General features: G+C 36.0%; 1 protein-coding gene across 1 annotated transcript in view; it reads right to left on the bottom strand.

Moving 5' to 3' along the window:
- Window positions 1-21,949, bottom strand: part of CAMK4 (calcium/calmodulin dependent protein kinase IV) — a 215,853-nt gene that overhangs the window by 101,866 nt on the left and 92,038 nt on the right. The window contains exon 2 of the mRNA XM_047090178.1: window positions 10,099-10,177. Coding sequence (XP_046946134.1) covers window positions 10,099-10,177 — 79 coding nt within the window. The remainder of the gene's footprint in view (window positions 1-10,098; window positions 10,178-21,949) is intronic.

Below are 21,949 nucleotides of genomic sequence, written 5' to 3'. Positions count from 1 at the left end.
TGTACGCCCATTAAGTCTCTTCCAGGCCAGTGGCTCCGTGTTTAAAAGTCCCATGCACGAGTAATTGGGTAGACATGCACAACATTCCATGATAATGGTCCTAGCATTGCTCCCCCTCTGATACCTTCCAGGACTGTCAGGTTCAGAGAAGGCAGTGGAAAGGGGCCTGTGATTCATGGGCTGGGCTGATCTCTGACTTTGTGCTGCCTGGCTGGTCTGGTCCTGTCCCTGACTGTCTGACCATTATTCAACCCTATGATGTATCCCCAGCTGTCTACAGCTGCTGGTGCCCTCACCCAGTCAGGTGTTCAGTGGTGCCAGCAGCTGGTAATGGCGGTGGTGCATGGGTTACTTCACCCTTGCTGTAGACACCATGCTCCCATGGAGTACTTAAGAAAGCATCAAAAGAATAGGACAAGGGAGAAACAGCTTGGAGACGGATAAACTTACACTGAACATTTACCCTAAAGAAACTCTTCTAAACTAAAAGAGAGTCTTAAATGAGAAAAAACTAAGATATCTTGGACTGGAAATTTTAAGTACCTTTACCCCACGTATCCAGTGGCACCAGTCTCAGGAAAAATTTTAATCGTCATAGAAATAGAGGATATATCAATTTTTTTTTGCAGATATAAATGTGGTAGGTAAATTCTGACACTCATCCACATTTCCCTTTATAAAAATGTCACAATTTAAAAGGTGAGGATGGTAATCTTGGATCTGCTTTATCGATGAAAAAAAATCATTCACAGTGTATAGTACTTTATTATGTATGCCCCACCTTTCCACAGGGTTGATCACAACACTCAAATGTGTCCTCGTGTTATTATGGAAAAAATAAGTCCAGACTATTCTGATCCCAAAGTCTCAGAAAAAAAAAAATTCTCCCAATGACAATTTGGTATTTTGTGATAGGGGTGGGAGGAGGCACTGTAGATATAACAATCCATTTGATACATTTTTCAGATTTCTGGGGTAGAGATAAATATGAATTTATCCTTGCAGCAGAGAAGAAACTAGAATTCCATACACACAGCCACAGCCCGGGTCACTGCATTCCATCTACCATTAAGACAAAGAGCAAAGAGATTCACACCAAGCAAGGTATGTGGTCTGTATATTACACACTCTCCAGTGATTCTTCTTTCATTTGTTACTGAATATTGTGTGCTGAGACTCATCAAACTAAGCTTTTAACAGCATTTGGAAAATAAATATGTTGCCTGTGTTCTCTGCACATAGGGAGTATTATTTGCCTTTGTTTCACAGTATGACTTAGAAATGCATGCAGTTTCTCTGTGTCTCTGTCAACAAAGGCTTTTTCATCCTTTATCAGATTAGCAACGTCTAGTTTCAGTCTCAGATCTGGACCATGATCATTCCTACCATTTTTTGGTCCTTTTTTGGTCCTTCTTCTATCAGGATCTAGCTGGTATAAATAGAAAGGACCAAAATTTGGGACTCAAAAGCCCTGGGTTCAAGTTCTATATGCTATTGTGTTCTTTGGACACATCTCTTTTCTAAAACTTCCATAAGTAAGATACTCCCATGGGGTACTTTGTGTTAACATGTGAAAGGGGCCAAATATATTTAATAATTAAATGTGGGCACCATTCTTATTGGCATTATGCTCCTTTACTGTTAAAACTACTGAAGTGGCATATGTTGATTTGAGAATTCTTACTTTAAAAAAAAGCAGTTGAAAGCTAATTCAATACTGAAAATTATTTGAATCCCTTCTAACTAATATCCTCTGCACAAAGTCATTCACTCCCTCTTTTTTAGCAGATTAATGGTTTTGGAGTTCTATGACTTGATCCTTTTTTTTTTTTTTTTTTTTTGCCTTGTTTCTCGCCTCTCTTTTTATATTGTCTAGTTGGCTTTGACCATCATTCAATGTGGTACTATAAATATAAAAATCAAAATTTATTGAAATGTTTTCCCCTGTTAACACTAATATTATAGCTTCTCCCCTTCTTTGCAAGCTACAAATCCCAAGTTTGTTCTGAGGCTGGTAGGCTGTGTTCCTGCCGGCCCTCTGAGTTCTCTGATTGTGGCCCATCGGGCACCAGTCCCCAGCTCTGATCTTCTGACCTTGGCTTCTGTCAACTTCCCTGCTCCCAGTACCCTTCCTGTGGTTACAAGGCCTTTCCGATTCAGCTCTCTGAGAAGTTTCTAGTCTCTTTCTTCTACCATGGAATGGCAACATAAGCTCTTCCTGTAAGATTTCCTCTGTTGCGGCTAGTTACGCATCTCTTTTTTCTGCTTCATAGACTGCACGTAAAGGAAGAAGATCACTTCAGATCCAGCCGCCCACTACTTATAAAAGTACTAGAGGCTTAAATGTGATAGCCTGAGTGGATGGCGTCACTGCAAAGTGTGTTTTCTTTCAGGCAACAGCACACGGGGACGTGCCTATATTCTCAGTCTCTCCTTCTCTCTCACCTCCCACCACCCTTTGCAGCTCCTTGTCTGAATTATGGTGTTTGTTTTTTAAAAGGCAACAAAATACCCTGAAGAGAGCTCAATATAATGAGAGGACTGATAAGCAAGCTGAATTGAGACACATTCTCACAGCGTTTCTATCAAAAAAGAAAACATATCACACTTCAACAACTAATTCTCTGCAAGAATGTTCAGATTTCAAAGTGAATCTCTGAATGGGAAAGCATACAAACCAGGCCAAGGTTTTAACATTCCACCCACTACCTCTTTTCTCTTGTAGACATTTACCTGTCACAAACTGAATAGAAATATCCCTGTTCCTATTCCAGGAAACCTAGCTTAATAGTTCCTATGAAAATCAATAGGTTTCAACTGACAGAATGCTTAAAGAAGTTTCACTTCACTTGACACAGCTTGTTATCCGCAAGTTACTTTCATTAATGTGTTTGGAGACCTCAATTGGGCCCAAAAAGTCTATTTGAGCTAGTGATTTATTATTTTCCTCTCCGTCACTGACCAAAGGTGACCTTGCTTCACTTTTAGAGGATATTCATGAGTGGTTAAAAGTGGCTATGGCAACATTTAAGAGATGCATATGTTTAACTCAGATTGACCCAGACATCTCTCTCACGTACATCATAACAAATGGAATATGAATGGCCCATGGTCAGTTTTGTGTGTTCCCCAAGGCCAGGTAGAAAGAGACAAGAACAGGTAATCTTCAGTTTATCCAGTGGCATAAATGGTATTAACTCTATTTTAGAATGGAGGAACACAGAAATCTCCTGCAATGAAGATGTCCTGAAGATTCACCTACCAAAAATTGGGGAGGAGGCCTGTGTATATTTTACAGTTTAATCTAGAGCAACCTTTCAAATTCTCCCGCAACATATTTATATACTCCAATAGTTAACTCATAAGAATATAAGGAAAAATGAATAGAGATTAAAAACTAACTCACAGAATGATTAGCAAATCACAATGTGTGGTTCTTCAACTAAATGAGAAGACAGTAACAGGCCTCTTTCTTCTTTTCACACTTACAAAAAATTTTTAAAAGATAAAGGCATTCTCTAGTAAATTAAATTATTCAACAAAAACCTTTACAGAAATGTATAGGTAATTTTACATTATAATAACTAAAATATGACAAAACTCAAACCTGGAACAGCTTCTTCATTGTAGATCTAGTCACATTGCTCCAATGGTAAGAACCAGGATAGAGCCCTAAGATTGAAAGCATGCTAAATCTAGCAATCACAAACATCCTAGACTTGTTGAAGTAGGTCATAGGATCAGAAATATTTATTTAGTGTCATGTTCAATTTGATTGATAATGGTAGTAACATATATACCCCTTTTCACCAGAAATTTTAAAAACACTCCAAAAACAATATAATTAATCTTATTCATACAGTATTGCACAGGATGTCTGGTACTGCTTAGTGCTCAGTTTTAAATGAAACTGATGAGAACATTAGAATTGGATAGAATGAAGTGGTACCATCATAATATAAAATATCTGTGTGGACTCATTATAATTAATAATAAGAATAATGTTCCCATTTATTACAAGTTTCCTGGGTGTTGAGAAATATTTTACACAAATTCTCATTTTAATCTTCACTAGAAAACACCGTGAGTTAGATGTTCTTAAAGCCATTTTACAGATGAAGAAACTAAGATTGAGAGATTTGTATAATTTTTTGTAAAGTCACACAAGCAGTAATTGGCAGATATGATCTTGAACTCCATCCGTCTGGCTCCAGAGCCCATAATAACAACCCGCAGCTGCCGAGCCATTCTTAAGGAAAGTCAGAATACTTACGCATTCTGAACTGACATGCTGAGATTGGCTCTCAAAGTCATAAATTCTGAATTTATAGGCTGAGATTAATTCTTAGACTCAGTACTGGGTATTTCATGAAAGGGCATGGATTTTACAGTAAGATGAATGCAATCTCTACTAAGAGCTGAGCCACACAGTTGGAAATCTCACCTGAATTCTAGAATTCAAATATTTGTCCCTAAAATTCCGGGGACACTATAAATGATTGGGGAGCATAATTTTCTTAAATCTTAATCAGCTCTTGAATATAAGCCATATTGATAGGGCTGAAGTGCCACTATTTAGATATACCCTCAGGGATGTACTCCTAAGGAAGAAAGGTAAAGCATGTGACTCTCTCCTGAAATAGTAACTACATTATCACTATGCCATTCTTCAAAAGTTGTGATTCCTTTCAACTCAGCAAAATTCAGTCCAAACTGAAGGTTCCATCTGCTTAATCTGTTCAAATTTTGACACTTTTTTGAATCTATTTTTCTCATTTTATGTAGTTTTAAGTTCAGCATATTCAAAAGTCATGTAATATCAGTAAAAAGGTTCTACCCTGTAAATCACTGGTTGTCCTAATAGCTGTATCTATCAGAATCCTTTAATGCCCCAAAGTTGTTAATCTGAGGAAGTAGCTTAGTAAATCTTTCTTCTCTACTTCAATTTCTTCTAAATATCACAAAAAAATGGAGATGATGAAGGGCTCAGGCATGAAGGAAAAAAAGTCTTGTTTCCTTCACCACTGACTCATGTTTTACAAAGTTCACAGTAAAAATCCCATTGATATCTGCCAATCAATTAGTTCTTACATGCAAGGTAATGAAGTACTTATGGGCAATAAGATATGGCACTGCCTGCGAACCTGTAACTGTTTCAAAATAAAAAATTTACAAAACAGGCTACCTTTTTCTTAAGAGGTAAGTATGGATGCCACTCCTAGAGATTTGATGACTACTTCAGTACAAGGACCATTAATTCTAAGTGGAAAAAAAATTAAACAAAGGCATGACCACAAAAGCCTTTTAATTCATTTCCCTCTCTTGTTTCCTCTTACTGTCCCCAAAGCTTTATCATTATAATGACTGAGATGAATTATAATGAATGAGATGAATGGATATTGTTTCTGGAAATGTCCAGGTACAAAGTTGATTTGACTATAATTTTCTGTTTTCTGGCACTTCAGTGCCAGTCACTGATGTTTATCATAACAATTAGAAACTGCGTGATTTAGAAATGCTTTTTGAATGGCCAGAAGAAATGCTAAGGTATGAAAAATAGGACCTCAATGTTGAAGTATGTTTTAACCCAAATTTTTGGTATGACAATTTTCATATATACTAAAATGCTGAAATACCAGCATGAAATACTGTCCTAAATTCAGTAATTGTTGATTTTTCCATATTTTCTTTCCCCTTATGCACACACACATACTCACACATACTTTTTTATTGTTTAACTATTTGAAAGTAAGTTGCAGACATTATTACCTTGGTTGATACGTGTTTTTTTAAATTTTTTAATGTTTGTATTTATTTGAGAGAGAGAGAAAGATAGGACACAAGTGGGGGAGGGGCAGAGATAGAGGGAGATACAGAATCTGAAGCAGGCTCCAGGCTCTGAGCTGTCAGCACAGAGCCCTATGTGGGGCTTGAACTCATGAGCTGCGAGATCATGACCTGAGCTGAAATTGGACACTCAACTGACTGAGCCGCCCAGGCACCTCGATATGTATTTTAATGTATACTAATTCTAAGAAATGTAGTTATCTATATATAAAGTGCATGGTATTATATCCATATATAAAATATATGGTAATTAAAATATTTTTATTATATGTTTATTTCCCATAAAGATATTTTATTTGTTAAAATACCCAATGGCCTAAACACAACAATTCACTTTAGGTTTATTATCAGTATTAAGTCTGTCCTGTACCTGACCACCAAAGAGATATGGATTTCTCCAGAAGGGCTGGTGTTTTAGTCTGTCTTCCTATAGGTAAATTAGAGTTGTTGTCTATCACTCAGACATGTGAGTGCCTAATAGATTCTCAGTGATGAATTGGGAGTAAGTCTCTTATTGCCAATGTAAACTAAATCCTCCCCCAAATATTAAGCTGCGAGAAAAGTACATAATATTGCCATAAAATAAACTTGGGTCCTGAAAAAGTATTTAAACAGATCCTAGGAGAGAGGATAATTGTCATCAAATAATTAACTGTAAAAGAGATGGGAAATCTTTCTTGGACTTAAAAATGTTCATATGTGAATTTAATCACCTATAACCTGGGTAAGTTTTCTTAGGTTTATTAAACTTTCTTGAATGTGATAATAAGTTTCACTCATCTTCAGATAAAATATTGAATGGCATATTTTGAAATTCACCTTAGAAGTGTTCTCTTATAGATCATATAATGGGCACAAACGTGCCCCCCCCAAAAAAAGACATGTTTTAGTCCTAACCACCAGCACTTCTGAAAGTGACTTGATTTGGAAAGTGGGTTGTTGTAGATGTAAGTAGTTAATGTAGGATGATGTCATAGTGGAGCAGGGCCAACTTCTAATCCAGTAGGGATGGTGTCATTGTAAGAGGACAATTTGAACACAGACAATGCACAGAGGGAAGATGAGATGGCACATAGGGGGAAGATGGCCATGTACCAACGGAGACAGAGATTAGAGTGACACATCTGCAAGTCAGGCTTCTGTCACCAGAAGCAAGGAGAGAGGCATGGAACAGGTTCTCCCTCAGTGCCCTCACCAAGAGTCAACCCTGCCAAAACCTTGACTTCAGACTTCTGGCCTCCAAACTCTAAGAGAACAAATTTCCATTCTTTTAAGCCTTCCAGTTTGGGGCAGTTTATTACACCACATCCAGGAAATTCTCACAGCTGGCTGATAATAGATGATAGATAAGCAGACAGACAATCTTTCAGACCTTTTAGGTTTATGTCCAGTCGTAAAATGAGGACCTGAGGAACTTACAAGTGAAGCAGTATAGTGGTCCCAAAGTTATTAGTTGAACCACATAAAATTACCATTAAAAAAATTTTTTTTTAATTTTAGAGGGGGTAGGGGCAAAGGGGTGGGAAGAAAGAGAGAGAGAAAGAGAGAGAGAGAGAGAGAGAGAGAGAGAGAGAGAGAGAGAGAGAGAACCTTAAGCAGGATCCACACTCAGAGCTGAGCCCAACACGGGGCTCAATCCTATGACCCTGGGATCATGACCTGAACCAAAATCAACAGTTGGATGCTCAACCAACTGAGCCCCGCAAGTGCCTTAAAATTACCATTTTTGTAGGTAAAAAAAATGATTAAAAGAGGCAGTTTCATGTGGCTCAATCTAATAAATAGATTACATAAATAATTCAAGTTTTCTAAAGCCCCCTTTTCTTTTTTCTTTTGTTTTAATGTTTATTTATTTTTGAGAGAGAGAGAGAGAGAGAGAGAGAGAGAGAGAGAGAGAGAAAACACACGAGCAGGTGAGTGGCAGAGAGAGAGGGAGACACAGAATCCAAAGCAGGCTCTGGGCTCTGAGCTATCAGCACAGAGCCTGATGCAGGGCTTGAACTCACGAACCGTGAGATCATGACCTAAGCCAAAGTCAGACACTTAACTGACTGAGCCACCCAGGCGCCCCTAAAGCCCCCTTTGCCCTGAAAGAGATCTTTAACTGAATTCACTAGGAAAATACTTTATTTTCCCTGCATTGCTTTTCTTCTCTAAATAGATTCTTAGGCTTCATTCATTTATTTCATTTAGATAAGGAAGTTGTATCTTCATGACCTATATGAAATTAAACACTGGAGGCAATTGCTTTCTGAGATTTTGCCTACTATTTCTCTTGTTTACACATCTCTGTGAATAGTTTATTCTAGGAGACAATGCTGGAGATTCCACCCAATTGACGTTCAAAACTTGGGTTTCCCCAGGGGATTTTCTCTTATTCCATTTGGCACAGCAATAACTGTGTTTGACAACATCTGCCTTCTAGCACTGCTCTGCAGCTCAATCTGACACTTGGTTCCCATCCACATTTTCTTCCTGCCTGTCTTCTAGGGAAGATGTTTCCACAACAGAGGTGGAGAAGAGAAGACAGCAAGGGCAAACCAGAGCTTTAGTTTCCCAATGAATGAGTCACAAACTCACCAAATGTCTTCGCCTGTCCCTTATTCCAATTCATTCAAAGATTTTTTACATAATCCAATATTTTCTAAACCAGCCCTCTGTCTTTTGGGATTCTGAGCACTCTGATGTCAGTTTTGAGTGTTTCTTTTCCTAGACATTCATACGGCGAATCCTTTTCAGAGTTTCCTCAACTACGAAAATAAAATAACCACTTACAAATTTTACTGACAATTTTTTTTAACCAGCAGGAAAGAAGATAGCCAAGTCCAGAAACATCTCTTGTGTGACCACTGCTAGAGCATGCCAACTTATTTTCATAGAAAGCAGATATTTAATAGGAAGTTCATTTCATAAAATTTTAATAATCCTAATTCAAATAAATGTTATGACTCTAAGAAATTGATTTAAGAGAAAATTCCAAAACTTACCAATCAGAAGATTCCTCTACATTCTGGAATACCTTAAATCATTGCCTACACCAGGTAGGAAATCCAGAATATAGGGTTTATAGCAGCTACTGCCATTTAAATTATTAAATTATTTTTCAATTAGACTCTTTGTTATTTTGCTGTGACTTTAAATTCTAACAGATTATTTCAAAATGTCATTCTACTTCTCAATAGAAAAAAATCCCATGCCATTATTCTCTTCTTCGTTATATGAGATTCTAAAATTTCCCTGTGCCAGACAATATACATAAACAGCTGGTGATATTAAGCTGACTTTAGAAAAAAAATCCCTTGGCCTAAAAGAGGTATTACTTGACTACAAAATTTATATTTCTCTCCTCAGCATACTTTACAGCTGGGTTTTCAGAAGTATATAAATTTCACATATGTGTTCACATAGAATTTGAGAAAGGAAGAATGTGTGTTCTTGTGGTTTTGTAAGGGGAAATTCCCTAGGGACAGAGAGTGCCAGTAGGGCATTAAAGTGACAAATACTCCCCGGGGTGCAGAAACTACCATGAGGTAGTGTTAGATGCTGCCATTTGTATCATGAACTCTCACCTGCTGCATTTCATACACATTAGAGATGAGCCTAAGTACCTTTGCCCCCTCAGCTCATCTACAAGTATATGGCAAGAAGAAGCAATAAGAAAACACAATCCTTCCTCCTTCTTCAAATAGAGACTTCTTAAATGAGCAGGCTCAGTCCCTGAAACAATAACATTAGTCTGGTTGCACTCTACCAAAACAAACCCAACATTTGAAAATCAACTTAGAAGCTGATGACTCCTTTCACAAATACTTCTATTTGTATTTCACTTAGGTATTTTTAAACAGCAAGATTTTCTAGTATATAAAACTGTGATTGGAGATTTTATATACATATAAAACACACACACACACACACACACACACACACACACACACACACGCATGCACGCACACAGATATATCTGAAAATTTGACTGGTATACAAAGCAAGTTCTATCTCCCAGCTCTAAATGCTTTTTCTTACCACACTTATCCCCAACAACCACATCCAATCTGAGATCCAGTTGCTTTCAAAGAGGCACACAGTTTCCATCAGAAAACAACAGATTTGGCTACACTCTCATAATAAAGATTCAAATGAGTTAGCTGCACACAGCAATTCTCTGACCTCTTTGTCCTGTGAATTAGGGTTCCTGACTTCTCCAGGTCACAGATCCCTTAAAGATGCTGTTATATAATGAAATAAACTTACTGTTTTCTTTAACACTTTGAGAGCATAAGGCTTCTGGGTCCCCTTCTGTTTGCATCTGTACACAATGGATGTAGCACCCCTTGAGGGGGAAAAAGACAAAAAGAAAATGTTATGCTCTGGACATGAAATCAAGGGGAAAGCTTGAAAATAAGGATCTCTTGCATGTACCCTCATAACTGACAAGTGTTTATAAGTTATTCCATAGGACCAGCCCAACTGTTGAGAGTATTTTTTTTTCCTCACAACTAAATACAGTTTGCTCAGAAAAATTCTAGCTTTCCATTCTGTTCTTTTCCTCCTGGCCCATCCCTATATAAATAACATGCCCAGGGCTGCTGCATTCAGTAGGCTCTGGCATAACTGAGCCTACTGAATGCTTTTGCTACTGAAAATAGCTTTTGTCCAGGTAGCAAAACCTGAACACTGAATGAATGCTACCTGAACATAGCTTTTGGAGGACATCCACCAAATTCGTTCAAAGTCCCTGAACTTTCCTAGAAGTATGTGTCTGGAGTAAAATTAGCCATATGGCTCCAGGGAGAGGGGCAAGCGAACAGGGGACCCTGTGAATTTACAACAATTCATTTGATGCCCTGGCATTCTCCCAGAGCCAACATTAGTCCCACAAGGATTCTGGATCTTTCATCTTGGTGAACACTGTTACCATTTATATATGCCCTAACAAAAATAATTATGGTCAAAGACATACAGAGAAAAAGTAGATCTACCTCCCTATAAAAAACTCAAGTACAGAATGTGTTTTACGTATAATGGGGAATGGCAAGAAAGAACTCAATAACTATCTTCACACATGAAAGACGCATACATACTAAAAAGAGAATATTAAAAAGCAGACAGTGTGATCCTCATGTTCCCTCTCTACACATGAGAGGAAGACAATGAAATAGAGACAAAAGAGGCTCATAGACCAAGCAGGCTTAAGTTACAACCTCAGAAAGAGGACTTCCGATAAATCTTTGAATAAGATCAGTTGAAGTCAATATGTCATGCTTTGAATATTAGGTTAAAGGACCTCTTATGACATACTCAATCCTATGATTCTGATATTCTGAGTAAGCATGAACGAATTATAGAAATCAAACATGTTCCTTACTGCCCATTCACAATCCATTTTTAACAGAGTCAGGAAAAGTTAGGAACTGGTGGTGTATGTGCCAATAGAGAAGAAAAATTTCAACGCATTTTTAAAAACTTTGGGAAGAGATAACATATACACAAGAAATATAGGGTTTTAGAAACAGAATAAGTAGAGGTAAATATAAAATTCAACTTTATTTTTAATTGTCTAAAAGATAACTATCTAAAGCAAAACTATTGACAATGCATTGTATTTATAGCATATATAAAGTAAAATGCATGACAACAGCACAAAGAAGAGGGGAATAAATTAGAAAAATACTGTTGGGTCCTTATACTACATCTTAAGTATTATGAAATTATTTAAAGGTAGACTCTAATTAATTAAAGATGTATATTGTATAGCCTAGGACAATGAATAAAATAACTTAAATAATCAGTAAAGAAAAAAAGAATCAATAATGAAACTAAAATGCAATAATCAAAAATGAAATGTGAGAGAGGAAGAAACAAAAGATTAAAAATAAAAGTTAAAAATATGGTGGATCTTAATCTAATCATATTAGTAATTACATTAAATATAAACTTTATAAACACATTAATTAAAATCAAAGATCAGCAGACTGGATTGAAAAACCAAGATCAAACTATACGCTGTGTACAATAAACCTATTTAAATATAAAGGCATATATATGTTAAAAATAAAATTATAGGAAAGAGATACTATGCAAACACTCATCAAAAGAAAGCAGAAATAGCTATATCAATATCATGTCAGCCAGACTTCAGAGTAAATATGAAGATAGAAATTACTTAATTATGAAGGGGTCAATTTCCCAGCATGACATAACAAACGTAAATGTGTATGTACTTAACATCACTTCAAAGTACATGAAGCAAAAACTGATAGAACTGAAGGAGAAAAAGACAAATCCACAAATACAATTGGAGACTTCAACATACCCTCCCAGGAAATTATAGGATAAATGGACAAATTATCACCAAGGATAGAAGACATGGACATTATTTTTTAATTATTATTATTATTTACATGTTTATTTTGAAAGCAAGAGTGTGTGCACAGAGGAGGAGCAGAGAGACAGGGAGACAGAGAATGCGAAGCAGGCTCCGTGCTGCAGGGCGAGCTCTCACAAACTGGTGAGATCATGACCTGAGCAGAAATCAAGAGTCAGACATTTAACTGACTAAGTCACCCAGGTGCCCCAGGGCACGAGTGAACATTATTAACTAAACTAACCTAAACTGACATTAAGAGAAAACTACACAAACACAGCAGAATACACATTGTCTTCAAAGTTAGAAGATTCACATAGTTGATTTCCAGACTTAGTACACAGCTACAGTAATCAAGAGAGCAGTGTTGGAGAAAGAATAAACATGGAAAAGAAGGTAATAAAAAAAATAATCCAGATACAGTTATAAACATATAGGGCCCGTTGGTTTCTAACAAAGGTAAAAAAGGCAATTCAGTGAAGAAAGGGCAGTCTTTCCCACATAAATAGTGCTGGAACAGCTGGATACTCATATGCATCAAATAAGCAAAACAAAACAAAAACGTTTATCCAAACTCACACTCTACCAAAAAACTCTCAAAATGGAGCACAGATATAAATATAAAACTTAGAATTCTAAAACTTGGGAAAAAAAATAAGCATGAAAGAAAATTTTGTGACCTTCAGTTAGGCAATGATTTCTTACATACAAAACCAAAGCACAATAAATCAAAGAACAAATGAATAAACTGGACCTAAGTTAAATTAAAAATATCCGCTCTTTGAAAGCCAGAGACAGGGAGAAAATTTTTACAAGTCACTGTATCTGATGAAGGACTTCTATCTAGAATTACAAAGAAACTCAAAGCCAATCAATAAAAAATAATGGATTTCAAAAATGAACCAAAGATTTTAACATATACTTCACTTCACCAAAGAAAATATATAGGTGGCAAAATTTGCACAAAGATGCTCAACATCATTAGTCATTAGGGAAATGAAAATTAAAACCACCATGAGATACAACTACATACCTAACGGAACGCCTTAAAGAAAAGAGAGAGACTGTGTGTACCATGAGCTGGCAAACAAGTAGAGCAACTAACACCTATACACTACTGGAGGGAATGCAAAATGGTACTGCCACTTTGGAAAACAGCTTTGCAGCTTCTTATAAAATTAAGAATACCGTACAATCCATCCAACTCACTCTTAGGTGTTTGCCCAAGTTAGCTGAAAGCTATGTTCACTCACAAACTTGAAAACAAATCTTTTTGTCAGCTTATTAATAATCATCAAACACTGTCAACAACTCCAATATCCCTCAACTGCAAAATGGATTAACAATCTGTGACACATCCATATAGGGGAATACTATCTAGAAATAAAAAGGACAAACTAGTGTGCACACAGCAACTTGGATGACTCTCTAATACCCTAAGTGAAAGAAGCCATGTTCAAAAGACTATATGCTGTGTCACTCCATTTATATAATATTCTTGCAAAGACAGAAAATAGATTAGCTCTCAGAGATAAGGGAGGAACTGACTACAAACGAGTATGGGAGAGTTTTTTAGCATGATGGAACTTGTATATCTTGTGGTGGTAGTTATACAACATATATACATTTGTTAAAATAGGTAGAGATGTAGAATAAAATAGGTGAAACTTCCTATATGTAATCATACCTTGATAAAAAATACAGTGAAAAATCTTCCCAAGAAAACCATATTGTTCAAAGGTAAGATTTTTAAAAAATTACCAAAATGTAGGCCATATCATTCAACTTAGTCTATGTTTATTTAATGGTAACTCATGAAATTAAAAAAAAAAAAAAGCAAAGAAAAGAAAAGAAATTCAAGGGAAAGTGATTTGCAAACACTGAAGAAAACTAAATATCTTATACCCATTTTTATAACAATTGAAAAATTAATATACTCAAATATTCATGTAAAATATATATATTAAATATCATCCATTTCTTTTTTTTAAATTTTTTTTTTTTCAATGTTTATTTATTTTTGGGACAGAGAGAGACAGAGCATGAACGGGGGAGGGGCAGAGAGAGAGGGAGACACAGACTCGGAAACAGGCTCCAGGCTCTGAGCCATCAGCCCAGAGCCTGACGCGGGGCTCGAACTCCCGGACCGCGAGATCGTGACCTGGTTGAAGTCGGACGCTTAACCGACTGCGCCACCCAGGCGCCCCAATATCATCCATTTCTTAATTTCCTTATCACATTAAATTAACCTGTCAATAATTTCAGTATATAAATCACTGTCTTAGTAAAAGTCTTCCAAAATTTTTTAACAAAATACATTCTTGACTGATCAACCTCAGGACACAAGTATGCTAGAAATAACCTAAAACATTTTTTTTAATTTTAATTTTTTTACTCTTTATACATGAGGAATCTATTAAGAGATTCCATTTTGCTAATTAATAGACTTATTAATATTAACACATCTTTTAATTTTTTCAACCTTTTTGATATATAACTGACATGTAACATGCAAATTTAAGGTGTACAATGTAATGATTTGACATATGTACATACTGTAAAATAATTACTACAATAAGATTAGTTAACATATCCATAACCCCACATAGTTGCAATTTAGGAATGACTTTGCTTTTTTTTTTTAGAGGATGGAAAAATTAAGTAAAAAGAACAGAACAGCTGAAATAAATTTATATGAAAATAACATTTAAGTAATTTCTCTAAAGTATAGCCTATTTTCTTTGCTGAAATTAAATGATTAGCTTAAAATGCGTTCATATAATTCTAGAAAGAAACCATGTTTCAGGAAGTTTTAGAGAATTAGGATGAAAATGCCTAACTTTGGGGCGCCTGGGTGGCGCAGTCGGTTAAGCGTCCGACTTCAGCCAGGTCACGATCTCGCGGTCCGTGAGTTCGAGCCCCGCATCAGGCTCTGGGCTGATGGCTCAGAGCCCGGAGCCTGTTTCCGATTCTGTGTCTCCCTCTCTCTCTGCCCCTCCCCCGTTCATGCTCTGTCTCTCTCTGTCCCAAAAATAAATAAACGTTGAAAAAAAAAAAAAAGAAAAAAAGAAAATGCCTAACTTTAAGACCATTTAGAATCATGGGCATTCTCCCAGTAAGGAAGGCTATAAATCAGTGATTGACTTTCTACGGAAGGACTTATTACGGCTTTTGTGATTTTGAGGTTGAAGCAATAGAGCTTGGCTTCCCTTGGCATCAGACTGACAACTTGCTCTTTGGAAATGCAAGAGAACTTCAGATACAGAATCTCTTAAAACAGAGAAGTCTGGAGGGGGTGTTAACTATGCTGCATGGCCCCAGGGGTCTCTGTAATGATATGCTTCATAGTCATTCAAAATGGTCTTTGTCAAGTGTGTGAAGACTCATAAGTTATGAGTTTCATTTTTTTTTTTAATGGGACAGGTCTTGAAACGGAACCAAAGGATCTTGTTATCTTTTTCCAATGTTGAATGTTTTTTCTAATAGTTAGGTCAAAATATTAATCATTTTAAAACATTTCAATGCATTGATTTCTTGTTCCATTTATTTTTGCATTTCATTTAAAGTTTTTTGTTTGTTTGTTTTTTGTTTTTTCAATATGTGTATGTGCTTTCAGGAAAGATCCTCCGAATGCTCATTAGGGAAAGGTTGAAGAACAAGGCTGTGATTTATAAGAACTGTCAATCATACGTTGAAAACATAATGTATGATACAATACATCATTGTATTTCTTCTACATGATTGACTTGCTATTATTTAACAAGCCTGTTCTTTTCATTGATTTTTGTTTTTTTAGATTAGATGAATTGTTAAGAAGACTGGTTATAACCTCAAAATTGATTCTTCTTGGGGGTGAAAGTAGAGTCATATTCAGGAACAGGAGCCTGAAAGAGTCAAAGTCTCTAAATGTTTAATGTCAGCACACATCTTGCCCCATTGCAGTGACAGTTTTCCATTGTTTCATTCTGCATCCCTGTCAGCTGCAACCCCTCAGTGCTCTTCAATACTTAAGTGTTTCAAGATGTTCTTCGGTCACCAAAGGCAAAAATAAAATCTGAACCTTAAACCAACAAAGAACAGGAGGAAAAGCTGCTGAAATGATTTAATTACTGATTTGGCATTTTCAATCTACAACTTGAAGAATGGGCTAACCTTTAGAATTTAGAAAGTTGTTATTAGACCTGGAGGTTTTCCAAGTCAGTTAAATTTTACAGTCCTGAAGTAAATCTCAAAAATATCATGTCAAGGAATGACAGTAAACCCCAGATTTTAAAGAAGTGCTAGAAGCCCAAGGTTTTAATAAGGTTGGGTTCAGAATTTCAGTCTATCCACAACTACACTCTCCCTTTTCTTGTTAAATCCTGCAGGGGGCAAGGGCAAGCACTCTGCTTCAGTTATTAGGGCCATGACCCATCTTCCTACTTGGGGCCTTATCTGGACTCTTGTAACTGTCTTCTTGACAGTCTTATTTGTCATTTCACCCTGATTTTAGCTTGCTCTATACCCAGTCTTTTATGTCTAATTCCTGACCTATACCCCCTTCTTCAGGATCTATCCTGGCAAGTGCTTAACTCTTCACTTCTGATCCCCAACTCAAAGCATGAACTATTATATTCTCTACTTGGTGAGTGTCCGGTTTCTCACCGCCCCCCACCCCGCACCCCATTAACAATTACTTTCAGCACCTAGTGTGACTTTGTTCCTAGTCCTGGATCTCTGCAAGGACTGGCTTAAATATGATGCCTTTAGTTACAAAATTTAACAAAACCCCTGCCCTAAGATAAAGTAAGTGGTTAAGAAGCTTTGGAATCCAAATGCTGAATTTTAGCTACAAAAAAGCAAACAAAAAAACAGCTTCAAATTATCAGGTTGCCTTAAGTATTTCTTTTCAATTAGAAAGTAATGTGACAAAAAAAAAAAGAAAGAAAGAAAAAGAAAAAAAAGCAATGTGACAATAAATACCGTGGACATAAAAGGTCTTGATACTCTTCTCAGTCCTTCCCTTTGTTTGCTTTCAAATATTTACTGCCTCATATGTTGGCCATTAGAATCAATTAACCAAACGCTTTATGAAGACTTATTATTTTTCTTTTCTGTTTAAATAGTGTGTGCATACCTGTAGCACACATGGAACTGAATTTCCAATCAATTGTTTAATGCCACCATACATTCTGAGGATAGCTACAGCTCTTTTTGTAACCTCTCTTCTCCATTCCCTGACCCATTCCCTTCTATTCCATATCATCTACTACAACATGTCTACTATATTTATATATATCCATTTAATCCAACCTTCACACCTTCACTTAAGCCTAATAATTTCAATATGCAATATATGCTACTGTTTTTGTATACTGTTTGCCATAAATTTTTTCTAGCTTTATTGAGATGTAATTGACATATAGCATTGTCTGAGTTTAAGGTGTACAACATGTTGATCTGATACCCTTACATACTGTGAAATGATTACCACAGTAGGGTTAGTTTAACATCTCCATCACCTCACATGATTACCATTTCTTTTCTGTGGTGAGAATATTTAAGATTTATTCTCTTAGCAACTTTCAAGTATTTAATGCTATAAATATAATCACTAAGCTGTATATAAGATCCCCTGAAGTTACTCATCTTATAAGTGCAAGGTTGTAACCTTTGGCTATTTCCCCAGCGTCTGGCAACTGCCATCTTACTCTGTTTGAGTTCAGCTTTTTTAGATTCCACATATAAGTGATATATACAGTACATATCCTTCTCTGCCTGACTTATTTCACTTAGCATAATGCCCTCAAGGTCTATCTATGTTATTGCAAGTGGCAGGATGTCCTTCATTCTCATGGCTACATACATACATATATACATGGATACATACATAAATAAACATCTTTATCCATTCATCTGTTGATGAACACTTAAGTTGCTCCCATACCTTGGTGATTGTGAATAATGCTGCAATGAATAAGGGAATGCAGATCTCTCTTCAAGATCCTGATTTTTGTTTTCTTTGTATATATACCCAGAAGTGGGATTGCTGGACCACATGGTAATTCTATTTTTAATTTTTCAAGGAACCTCATACTGTTTTCTGTAACGGCTGCATCAATTTACATTCCCACCAACAGTGTATAAGGGTTCCCTTTTCTCCACATCCTTGTCTCTTGTCTTCTTGATGATAGCAATTCTAACAGGTGTGAGGTGATATCATATTGTGGTTTTGATTTGCATCTCCCTGATGATTAGTGATGTTGAGCATCTTTTCACGTACCTATTAGCCATTTGGATGTCTTCTTTGGAAAAGCGTCTGTTTGGTTCCTCTGTTCATTCTTAGATTGGATTATTTGTTTTTTGCCTTTTAATTTGAGTAGTCCATTTACAATAAACATTATTAATGATATGGTTGGGTTTAAGTCATCCACATTGCTATTTGTTTCATTTGGTCTTTGTTATTTTTTCTATACTTTCCTGCTCTCTTTTGGATTTAATATTATAGTTTTCCCAGTATTCTATTTTATACTTCTCTTGGCCTTTAAGGTATACCTTATTGTTTTACTTTTTGTAATGGTTGCTCTCAGGATTATAGTATATACCCTTACTTGTTATAGTCTGCTCATAGTCTGCTTAATGCTGTAAAATACAAAAACCTCAACATAGTAATTCCATTTACCACCTTCCCTTCCTTCCCTATCCTACTTAGAACTACTGTTTTCATGTATTTTACTTCCACGATGATTTTATTTTGCTTCAAATAATTAGATGTTTTAAAAGATATTAAAGAAGAATGAAAAAGAGTCTTTTACATTACCTATCACCTATATTCTTCTATTTCTAATGGTCTTCATTTCTTCCTATAAAACGTAATTTCCATCTTGTATTATTTTCCTTCAGTCCAAAGAAATTTCTTGAGCATTAATTGTGGTTCATGTGCACTGACAATAGATTTGCTCAGTGTTCATTTATTTTAAAATGTCTTTATTTATCTGTCATTCTTGAGAAATTTTTTTACTAGATGTAGAATTCTGGGCTGACAGGTTGTGTGTGTGTGTATGTGTGTTGTGTGTGTGTGTGTTGTGTGTGTGTGTGTATGTGTGTGTGTGTGCGCGCACGCGCGCACGCGTGCACGTGCGTTTAGGACTCTAAAAGTATTCAGTCTTCTGACTTCCATTTTTTTCTGATGAGGTATTAGCCATAATTCATATTATTGTTCCCTGTATATATCATATCATCTTTGGTTGCTTTAAAGATTTTATCTTTCCCTTTGGTTTCTGGCTTTTGACTATATGCCTAGGTTTGGTTTTCTTTTCATTTATTATGCTTGCTGCTCAATAAGCTTCTTGAATCTGCAAGGCTCTTTACCAAATTTGGAAAATATTCGCTTATTGTTTCTCTAAACTCTTTTTCCTGCCCAATTCTTTCTCTCCTCTCCCTCTGGGACATATATTGCATGTATAGTAGCCTTCGTGATATTTTCCCACAGATTACAAAGGTTCTGCTCCTTTTTCCAACTGTTTTGCTATTCTTCAAATTGGATGACTACTATTGATTTGTCCTCAAGTTTACTGACTCTTTATTCTGTGGCCTCTAATCCACTCTTAAGCCTATAAATTTTTAATTTGACATAATGTACTTTTCAATTCTAAAATGTCCATTAGGGTTTTTTTTTTTATAGTGTCCATTTCTGTTCTGAGATGCCCCATATGTTTACACATTATGTAACTATTTTATTTCATGTTCCTGAATGTTTGCACTGTAGTTGTTTTCTACTCCTCATCTGCTTATTCCAACATCTGGGTCATCTCCAAAGTCTGTGTTATTGACTGATTTTTCCCACCTTGAGTACAGATCCACATTTCTACTTCTTTAAATGTCTAGGTATTTTTTTATTGTTTGATAGACATTTTTAAATGATACATACTAGGGAGTCTAGATTATATTATTTTCTTTTTAAAAAGAGTTGCCTTTTTCAATAGCTGGCGGTGGAATTGTGGACAAATCTTTTTGATCCTGTCCACTTTGGTTTTATTTGTTGTTAGAGCAAATCTAATTGTTTTTTGTTCTTGGTCCAATGTCATGGTCCTTGCTCTAGGGTGTGGTCTATACTCCCAAGGTATCACCTTGTTGAGATTTCAACCAAATATCTGAGGTTCTCAGTAAAGTCTCTCACCTTGGCTTGGCCAGAGATCCAATGTCTTCTAACAGTACATGCCTATTTCTCTGATACTCTGTTGATCCTATTTGGTCTCGTAAAATTTCACTATACATTGTCCCCAGTGAGAGAACCATGGTGAGTGTGGTACTCACCTTGTGTTTCCCTTCTCTCCGGAACCAACGTCCTGTTTAGTGTCTAAAAACAACTATCCCATGCGTTATGTCCAGTAATTTACAGAAGTATAAATGTAGTACCTGTTACTCCATCATTGCCAGAGCAGAACTTCTCCCTTACAGTCTTCATTTTTATCAACTTATCAAGTTTGAAGCAGACATTATTGTTGCAAAAAAGAAAAACAATGTATTATTTCTTTATGCATTTATTAACAGTGCATTACAAATGTTGACAAAGCTTGTGCTAGAAGGAGATTAGTGAATGATAAATCCATAAAGGCAGAACTTAGAAATTCCCTTTGGCATTCCAGGCAGCTTTTAAACATCAATAGCTTCTGTTATTGTTTCTGAAGAAGAAAGGAATTTTGAGGCACGAGATATAATTTTATTATGTCAAAACATTGTGGCCAAGATTTTTTTCCTGTTGAATAGATGATCAAACAGACATATCTTAGGACAAAATAACAAACCCATTTCAGATCACAGACCTTGAGACTGCTTCTAAAGGATTCATGTGGCTGGGAGCTGTACCAGATGGTTGCTACAGACAAGGAAGAGATTTCATCTCTCCCAGCTGTGACTTAGTCTTGTCACTGACATTCAGCAACATCTAGCATTTAATATTACAAAACTGTAAGTATTAGATATCAGTATGATCACTCCTTCAATAAGAAGCTTAGCAGGGACAAGGCTGGTAGCTTAGTTAACACACAGATGTTTGGCCTGCACAGGGTTTTTTTAAATGTTGAATGTCTTGCCAACATATAAATATTGAGGGATTTATCAAAAAAGTCAGATTTCCAACTTCTCTTGAATCTGGAAACATTAATTTTTAATTTCTGTCCAGCAGTAGTTGATAAGACCAGAGTAGTAAATGATTTTTAGAGGGGGCCTGTACTCCCCTTAGTAGCTTTATGTATTTACATCACTGCCCAGATCCTGTGGCATACATATTTGCCTCCCCTGATTTAATGAACATTCAGGAAATAGGAATAACTGGTAACCAAAGCAAATACAAAGGCTCCTTTCCAGAGATATAGGTGGGATTATCACTTCCTAGAATATATTCCACTTCTCTGCTTCAAAATTCAGTTTAATAGTCAAAAGTCCATGATAATTATTCTATTTCACTGTGTCAAAGACACCATCAATTTTAGGAGGCATCATTATTCTGTGATCACAAAGAAAGAAAGAAAGAAAGAAAGAAAGAAAGAAAGAAAGAGAAAGGAAGAAAGAAAGAAAGAGGAAGAAAGAAAGAAAGAAAGAAAGAGAAAGAAAGAAAGAAAAAGAAAAAAAAGAAAAAAAAAGAAAGAAAGAAAAAGAAAGAAAGAAAGAAAAGAAAAGCTGTTACTGTTTAACTATGACAACCCATGGACTAAAGAATGCATCTTGATGGCAGAGGTGGAAAATTGTGCATTTTAA

Source organism: Lynx rufus, unplaced genomic scaffold, assembly GCF_022079265.1.
Source record: "Lynx rufus isolate CCGP_SWC_20201006 ecotype Redwood Valley unplaced genomic scaffold, mLynRuf1.p SCAF_1, whole genome shotgun sequence".
Lineage (NCBI taxonomy): Eukaryota > Metazoa > Chordata > Mammalia > Carnivora > Felidae > Lynx > Lynx rufus.
This window is presented reverse-complemented; position numbering and strand designations above follow the sequence as displayed.